This window comes from Crocuta crocuta, unplaced genomic scaffold, assembly GCF_008692635.1.
Source record: "Crocuta crocuta isolate KB4526 unplaced genomic scaffold, BGI_CrCroc_1.0 scaffold29, whole genome shotgun sequence".
NCBI lineage: Eukaryota > Metazoa > Chordata > Mammalia > Carnivora > Hyaenidae > Crocuta > Crocuta crocuta.
The window spans coordinates 5,502,747-5,511,457 of record NW_027533280.1 but is presented as its reverse complement, the minus strand read 5'-3'; the positions used below and the strand labels follow the sequence as shown (position 1 = coordinate 5,511,457).

Here is an 8,711-nt window from a genome sequence, read left to right as displayed (position 1 = left end):
TAATGTCCCTCCTGTCTTTGTCTCCTTAGTAACTGGCTTTTTGAGGAACCAGACCATGTTTTTGTTGTTATAAAGATTGAATTAAAGTATCAATTTCACGTTTTTCCCAGTTACCTACCCAGTTTTCTTATTTAATGTGGGAAAAGAGTCCCTGGATGAGGTATTTGCTTAGCAGATACCTTTTAAGCAAGAAGATAAACAGAGGAAAATATTTCTAATTAAGCTTTTAAAAGTTTTATTTGCAGGTAATGAATTTACATCTACTTGATTTTTCTTATGATGCATTCCAATTTGCTGATACTTAAGTAGAGAAAGGATGAGTCTTTTAAACAAAACCTCTATAGATGTATGTGCAGTTCGGATTACTTGAAATATTTGTGCTGTGAATGCAAAGGAGCTATAAATTAGAATACTCTACTTTGAAGCCTTTCACTGTTGGTAAACTACTACTGCAGAGATGCCTTTTAAAAATGCACAGTAAGATATATTTCATCTTTAATTTTTTCCAAATAATTTCAAGATTTTAACTTTTAAATTGATGAATTATTTCATTATGAGACTTAAAAGAGCATAATTATTCTCTTTGTGAGGTCTGGTTTTTATGTGGGAAAATTAATAAGACTGCTCCCAGCTAGAGTTTATTTTTTTATTTACTGTTTTTATTTCCTTAAAACTTTGCTTAGAAAGTCGTTAAAACTACAAATATTTCTTGACTAAAGTTTAAAAAATAGAAACTCTGAGATTCTGTACCCCGTCTTTATGAAACCTCATAAATAGAATATGGGATTCAGGAATTGCTTTCCCCTAGACAGATTTAGTATTGTTACAAATGAAACATTTAAGAAGCTTGGGCGTGTAGAGGATTTTAATGCCCCTAGTTTGAAAATAAGGAGCAGGAGGGGTGCCTGCCTGGCTCAGGCTGTGGAGCATGCTGCTCTTGATCCTCTGGGTAGTAAGTTGGAGCCCCATGCTGGGGGGTGGAGATTACTTTAAAAGAAAGAAGAGTGAGGGAGGGGAGGGAGGGAGGGAGGGAGGAAGGAAGGAAAAGGAACATGCATGACTCTAGACATCACTATCCAATAGAACGTTCTATGATGATGAAAGTATGCTATAAATTGTGCTGCCTAATTAGCAGCCACTAGCTACACGTGGCTCTTTTAGTTATTTAAAAATACATTTGAAAAACGGGTGTAAGATTTTTACAAGAGTAGAGTCCGTTTCAAAATTTATGTCAGGTCTTAGACCAAGTCAGTGGCTAGACCATTTGGAGGGCTCTGAAAGTTAACCTAATGAATATGATAGTGGAAAATGGCCTTTTAATAAGCAAATGAATTAGAAGAAAGACACTGACTTTCATTGACTTATGAGACCATAGAGTTAAGGAAATCAGCACGTCATTCTTCCCAGGTCCCAGAAGACAGACACTGACTCTTCCTAAAATCACCCAGAGAAATATCTTGCCACAGTTTTCCTTGTTAATATGTTCCAGTGTGTACTAACTCTTGTAATTAGGGAAATGTTTTCAGTGTGTAAACAACAGTGTTTCATTTAATCTGGGCATTATCTGGCGTTGGCAGTGGATGCACAGGTGATCCTAGCACTGGCTCTTTGCCTTGCCCTTCCCTCTTTTAAAAGGTGCATATATATAGGGCGCCTGGCTGGTTCAGTCAGTAGAGCGTGCAACTCTTGATCTTGGGGTGGTGATTTCAGGCCCTGTGTTGGGTGTAGAGCCTACTTTAAAATAGATCTATACAGTTGGAGAGATAACCAATTAGGCCGGGATGTTGGTAGCCTTTGGCCCTACAATATCAAGCATTACAGAATTGCTTCATATGCCTAACCCTCTCCATAACATTTCCATGGGACATGCCCAGTGTCACCTATGCTGGTGGCTCTTGGCAGTCTTGCCTGTTAGACTGCCAGAGTTAGAGTGCCTGATCTCAAAGCAGTGCTTGTTTCTCCCCTATCAGCCCCTTGTATGCCTGTATTTGCTAACATGTCATGTGAAGAACAGGAAGAGCTATTTGGGAATTGTTTCTGTGTATGGACTTAGCTTCTCAGGGATTTTAGGATGACTTTGAGAAGAAGGCTGGAAGTCAAGGCCCCTGTTGCTGGGGATGTATCTTGAGAACACTGCTCAGCTCATTGCTATTTCCTGGATAGATTTGTATCAGTGTGTCAGTAGTCACTGGAAGCAGTGAATTCATCTTAATGTGATTTTGGCTCTCAAATTGCTGCCTTGGGAATACATGCACAAATGAATTTATGCCTAATCTCCCTGTTTTGTATCAAGGTATGGTCCTTGCTGAGATTCATAAAGGATTAGCTTTGGGTTCTTATCTTTAATGAACACATTCTTACTTAAAGTGGCTTGTCATATTTCATTTGAAGTTATCCTAGCTAGGAAGAATCTTTCTAAAGGTTGGGATGCTTTGAAGGGAGTTCATTTTTCTACATACTTTAGGTAATTCCATGTACTAGATTTTTTAAAGCAAAGGTGAGAGATCCTTGAGCAGGGAGGGCCCAGGGAATGAACTGAGTGACTAGAGACTGTGGTCATTAGGCCCTGAAAATAGAGCCCTGACCTTGCCGCACACCTTATCCAGCCCTTTCCCCCAGCCCAGTACAGTCTGTGCCTGTGGCATACTATGCCCACTCCAGGGCAGTAGCATGGTGAGGTTAGCCAGATGATGGCCTTGAGCTAAAGCTAAAGGGTGTGTGTGTGTGTGCGTGCGCGTGTGTGTGTGTGAGTGAGAGAGAGAGAGAGAGATGGTTTCTGCCTGTGCTTTTAAGTTGCTTTTTCAGGAGAACCTAGTGACTGTTTTAAGAGTAAATTTAAACTAATTAGATTTTCATATAATGTATACAAGTTGTGTTATAAAAATAAAATGCTAGTCTGATTGTTAAACAGTAACTTCACACTTACTTTTTTCAAGAAAATGGATGGTAAATGGAGTAAAAGAGTTTGGTAAAGAGCATAAGTTAGACCGTATCATGAAAGCTCAGCTGATGAGGCATAGAGAAGCCGTGGAGACCATCCTACATGTCAACTGTACACACACCTTTTTCTTTCACTTCAGTTTCCACTGGCTCCCTTGCTCAGCAGTATGCGCACCCTAACGCTGCCCTGCACCCACATACTCCACATCCTCAGCCTTCAGCTACCCCCACCGGACAGCAACAAAGCCAGCATGGGGGAAGTCATCCTGCACCCAGCCCTGTTCAGGTAAGGTCTCATAGAGTCATGTCTTCCTTCTGTTTTCTGAGCATTCTGTGCACCGGCAGTGTGCTCGGTGCCACGTGATCAAAACACCTCGCAGCTGCATGCACCATGGAGCCAGCATACAGCTCTGCGGGCTGTGCCCCTGGGATGTGCTTTTTCTTGTTACTGTTAAGTCCTATTAGGATACACATTGAGAATAAGGTGATTGGATAAGTTCTGGAAATACGGATTGAAAAATCTAATTTAATATTATATAAGGAATATGCTTGGAACTTTTTTTTTTTTCATTACTGACAATTATACAGTGAGTTTTTTCTCTAGTAGCTTCTTTTGTTTGTTAATGGAACAGTTAAGGATCTCTTTGCCATCTTTCAGTTCCCTGGGGCAGTAGTCTTGTTTTACCTCTGGTTGGCCGAGGGCTATAGGCTTGCGCCCAGAAAGGAGTGTCTCTGAGCTGGAGGTGCCCACCTCCTACCCCAGCTATGCTCCTACCACCCTATGCATTCTCTGGTCCTTGCCACTGCCCCTCATCTTGGATGGACTCAGTGGAGCCTGCTTTCATATGCAGAGTTTGGCTTTGTGTATGACCTTAACTGCTTTTCATTCAAGAAGTGGTTTTCTCAGTTCTTTCTTGTGGCTTTGCAGCACCATCAGCACCAGGCCGCCCAGGCGCTCCACCTGGCCAGTCCGCAGCAGCAGTCAGCCATTTACCACGCGGGGCTCGCACCGACCCCGCCTTCCATGACCCCTGCCTCCAATACGCAGTCGCCACAGAATAGTTTCCCAACAGCACAACAGACTGTCTTTACGATTCATCCTTCTCATGTTCAGCCGGCATACACCAATCCTCCCCACATGGCCCATGTACCTCAGGTAAACCAGCTTTAGCCAACTTTCTGTGAAGACCAAGTAGAATATGAAGGTTATCAGATAAGCAGCAAGGAGCCAGATGCCCTGCAAGCTAGGACACCTGTGTGTGATGCCATTTGCCTGTCTCCCTTTTCCCACTCAAATACATGTGATCTGGCCCTAAATGAATGTTCGTGTGGTTTTGTAATGGGATCAGTGAAGTTGCTGATTGGTTAGTCCTTTCATGTTCCCCATCTGAGACCTTAAAAATATCTCTGACTTTGGAATGCAACTCAGTCCTTTCCTTTCTGTGTCTGCTTTGCTATGTTTATATAGCTTCACTGCTATATATGTACACATTATATATATATATATATATTCTTTCCTCTTCTTTCCTCCCCCCTTCCTCTCCCTCCTCTCTCTTTTCCTCCATTCTCTCTCCCTGTCTCTTAAACTCTGTCTCTCTCTGTCTCTGTCTCTGTCTCTCTCTCTCTCTCACACACACACACACACACACACACACACACACACACACGAGTCTGGCAGGGAGGGTGGGCCTTCACAAATTCTCAGCTCTCCAAGGTGACTACCCTGGGCCTGTCAGCTTGAATGTCAGTCACACGAGTTTCAGAGAAATCGCTCCATTCGTTTTCCTTGCCTGTCGGTACACCCACTTTGACCATATGTTGTATTTCTTGAAAGGGCTTGTTGGCCTTGTCCATTGGTACAGTGTAACTAGAAGTTGGAAGCACTCAGGTGTTGCCATATTTCTTACAGAGAGCAGCCCGGTGGAGGGGGAGGGGGCACTTTGGAGCTCACACCTCCAGTGTAAGCTTCTGATGGTTGATGGGTGCGCTTACCATCTGAGTGGTTGCGGGCTGCATCGGCTACTGACAAAAGTCCAGGGCAATCCAGGGCCAGTGGGATTAGCTTAAAAAGGAGCTACACTGAAGTTGGGCTCTAACGCTGTCCTTGAGGCCCTCCCTGGAGCTGTTAAGAGTGAATCGGCTGTATTCGATGTCTCTTTTTGCTGCTTTCATAACAGAACTCTCTCAGGGAGGTCTAAGCTAGACTGCCTCACTGAACTCCATTTCATGTTGGATGGTGTGCCACCGAGGCTCTGGCATGCTGGGGGCTGGAGATGTGACTCAGTTGGAGCTCAGTCTCAGAATGTGACCTTGTAACTAGAATTCTACAGCTCTGGGAAGTTCGGGCGTCCTGCACAAGTGAGGGTTCTGAAGCATGGCGCACTGCAGTGGATGATTTGCTTTTGATAGTGGGGAGGGGAGCCAGTTCGGTCAGGTGTGGGCCAGCATGGCTTGGCTGAATCAGGAGCTTCATGAGAGCGAGGGTCCTGTAGATGGCTAGCAGAGGCTGGTGGCTAAGTAGGTATGTGAATTTACATGTAAGTTGGGGTTCCTAAAACCTCACTTTTGTGTTTTTGTGCTGAAAGAGAAAAAGGTTAACACTTCTAGGGAAGTTCAGATCTGCCATGAGCCCATTTGAATATGTAAGAGTAAAAGGAGCATTTCGTTCAAGGCTTATTGTGGTCTAAAACAGTGCACTATATGGGAGGCAGGAAAGGAGGGCTCTTCTGGCCCCACCAAATCCCCCCGAGAGCTGGGATCCAGTGACTTGGGCTGGCTGAAACCTTTCCAACTTGACAGACCAGTTGCACTCATTATCACTTGGTTTAGGGACACAGGTCTGGCCCAGATAATTTCACATTACTCCTCCCCGTCTCTCCTCTTCCTGCTCAACCAGCACATCTCTTAGAGTAAAGGGGCCTGCGCGTCTCTTCTCTTGCTGCTTTGACTCATTCTTCACAGAGATGTGCTGGTGTGCCGGCAAGAAGCAGAGGGGAGGGACGGACAAGGAGAGGGCTGAGGAATCCATGGATTACTGTTCTCATCTGCTTTCCTATTTGAAAGAGATGTTATCTTTAAAACTACTTCAGGTCCCACTTGGAAGCCACATTCTGAAGCATCATTGCATCTCACCTCCTAATATTAAGTTGAGAAAGCTGCCCTTGGATCAGATGTCTGAGCTTTGTGATGACCTTGCCCCACATACACAGAATCCAGCAATCAGAATGTTGAAGGCCAGGGTGTTGTAGCCCTTATTTTTACCCAGGCTCACTAGGGGCCTGCTCCCTCAGCTTCGCAGGACCCGCTGAAGGATGAAGCATGTCTGTAGGTCACTTGATGATCCATTACGGAGTGTCCTCAGAGAAAAGGGCCCTGAGGGCCCCCCGTTGGCCTTTCCTGCCCCACCAGCCCAATGAAAGGAACACAGTTGACATGTTGTTTAAGCTGGAGATGTTGCCTGTATGCGTAAAAGAGCTCTCTGTTTCAGGCTCATGTACAGTCAGGAATGGTTCCTTCTCATCCAACTGCCCATGCGCCAATGATGCTAATGACGACACAGCCACCCGGCGGTCCCCAGGCCGCCCTCGCTCAAAGTGCACTACAGCCCATTCCAGTCTCGACAACAGCGCATTTCCCCTATATGACGCACCCTTCAGGTGAGGCGTGTGTGTGCAGGGGCCGCCGGGCACCCCAAAGCATTCTGCTCGCACAGGTCGAATGGCAGGCAGGGCCAGTGCTTCAAGCCCCGCATTTGAGAATTAGCAAGACCCTCCAGAGAGTGTGCTCAATAGGGACTGTGATGATCAGTTCAGTGTCAGGGCCTGAGGCTTCCAGGAGCTGAGTCTGTGTGTGTTCTGATGGTATACAGGATTTGGCTTGATGAGAAGCAGCAGCAGCATTCTGTGTGGCTGATGCATGCTTAGGACTCAGTTGGCCTTCCTTGTTACAAGAGGCTGGACAGGGCAGCGTTTTCCTTCCTTAGTTTCCCCTTCCCCAGTCTGACGGGGGTGGTTACCACCATAGCAGAGTTTGATTGTAGCTCTGGAGACTACTACTGATGATAAAGTGTGCTGTGTATGGATTGGTTTTGAGTGTAGCATTAGCTCCAGCCTATGCCCTGACAGGGAGAGAATGCCCTGTGATTGTGCTCTTAATACTTGATGGCTGCCATGGCAATATTTCACAGTCTAACCTGTTACTCTGAAAGCAATACTGGTGCTTGGCTAGTATTTGGGGAGGGGGTATGTTAAGGCCTTTTATTTCTACCCCGTGAGCAACAAGTCTTCTGGGAGTTTTATCTGAAGTGGTTTTACATCTGACTGGTTTGTTTTACCCACCCACCTACCCCTACCCCTTTTGGTGCAGATGGGAGGGGGAAGAGTGGATTCAATTTTGAGTCTTGTTCAGCTAGCACGAGGATAGTTTTTACAGTCATGTGCTGCAGAGACACTAGGCTAATGTGTGGTGTTACCAGTTTCCTGTTTAAAAATTCACTTTTCTTTTTTACAGTACAAGCCCACCACCAACAGCAGTTGTAAGGCTGCCCTGGAGGAACCGAAAGGCCAAATTCCCTCCTCCCTTCTACTGCTTCTACCAACTGGAAGCACAGAAAACTAGAATTTCATTTATTTTGTTTTTAAAAGATATATGTTGATTTCTTGTAACATCCAATAGGAATGCTAACAGTTCACTTGCAGTGGAAGATATTTGGACCGAGTAGAGGCATTTAGGAACTTGTGGGCTGTTCCATAATTCCATATGCTGTTTCAGAGTCCCGCGAGTACCCCAGCTCTGCTTGCTGAAACTGGAAGTTATTTATTTTTTAATGACCCTCGAAAGTCATGAACACATCANTAAGACTTGGAACGCCCTTTTACTAAACTTGACAAAGGTTCAGTAAATTCTTACCGTCAAAATGACGGGTTATTATTTATAAATCAAGTTTGATGAAGTGATCACTGTCTACAGTGGTTCAACTTTTAAGTTAAGGGAAAAACTTTTACTTTGTAGATAATATAAAATAAAAACTTAAAAAAAAATAAAAAATAAAAAAAGTTTTAAAAACTGATATCAAGTTAGTGTCTGTTTGTATAAGCTTAAGATATTTGTTATAGGATACTTCATATCAAGGCAGGAGGGCTGAGTGTACTTTTTTAAATCCTGGAAGGTTAGTTGTCAAATGACTTCTCTTCTTCACCTTTAGTTCTGGTTCAAGGTATCTCTAGAAAAAGACAAGACTGAGACATTCTCTTTGGAAAAAGGTCCGCTCCAGAAGGAGGAAGGCTGGCCAGAGCTGGGCAGCATTGAGATCCCACGTCCTCAGCCTGATGCTGGTTCTGTAAGCTTCCTTTTTAAATATCTCCTGAACCCAAAATGAGTGTTGTTAGTCGCAAGTCTTCCTGATTCACCCATCTTTTACCAGTAGGGGGCAGAAGATACTTCTTAAAAAGAAACTTGATAAATTCCAAGAGCTGAAAAGCAGTGATGTACAAAGTACCTTATTGCTGTAGATTCACAAGCATTTGCTAATGTTCCCAGTTTGTGGGAGGACAAAGGGCGAAGCGAGTAATTGAGCAGAGCAAGGATCTTGCAAGAGACCACAGTCCTGTTATAATAGAACTTTAAATATTGTGGCAACAAATCAAGATTCTGAAAACTTTTTTTAATTCCTGTGTAGCAGTTTGTACATTATAGCAAAATCTGCATTATTCAAGAATAAGTTACTTGTACAGTACATAAACATTACATAAAAATTTGTCAAATACTTTCTG

The 8,711-nt window shown here is 44.0% G+C and overlaps 1 protein-coding gene across 6 annotated transcripts in view; it reads left to right on the top strand.

Annotated features, from left to right (window-relative positions):
• Positions 1-7,791, top strand: part of ATXN2 (ataxin 2) — an 84,956-nt gene extending 77,165 nt beyond the window's left edge. For 5 of the 6 annotated variants that reach the window (XM_077748092.1, XM_077748090.1, XM_077748088.1 and 2 more), the window contains 4 exons: positions 3,081-3,226; positions 3,869-4,096; positions 6,428-6,596; positions 7,450-7,791. In XM_077748092.1, coding sequence (XP_077604218.1) covers positions 3,081-3,226; positions 3,869-4,096; positions 6,428-6,596; positions 7,450-7,478 — 572 coding nt within the window. In that variant the 3' untranslated portion in view covers positions 7,479-7,791. The remainder of the gene's footprint in view (positions 1-3,080; positions 3,227-3,868; positions 4,097-6,427; positions 6,597-7,449) is intronic. The other variant, XM_077748091.1, reaches the window with a different exon arrangement.
• The last annotated feature ends 920 nt before the right edge of the window (positions 7,792-8,711 follow it).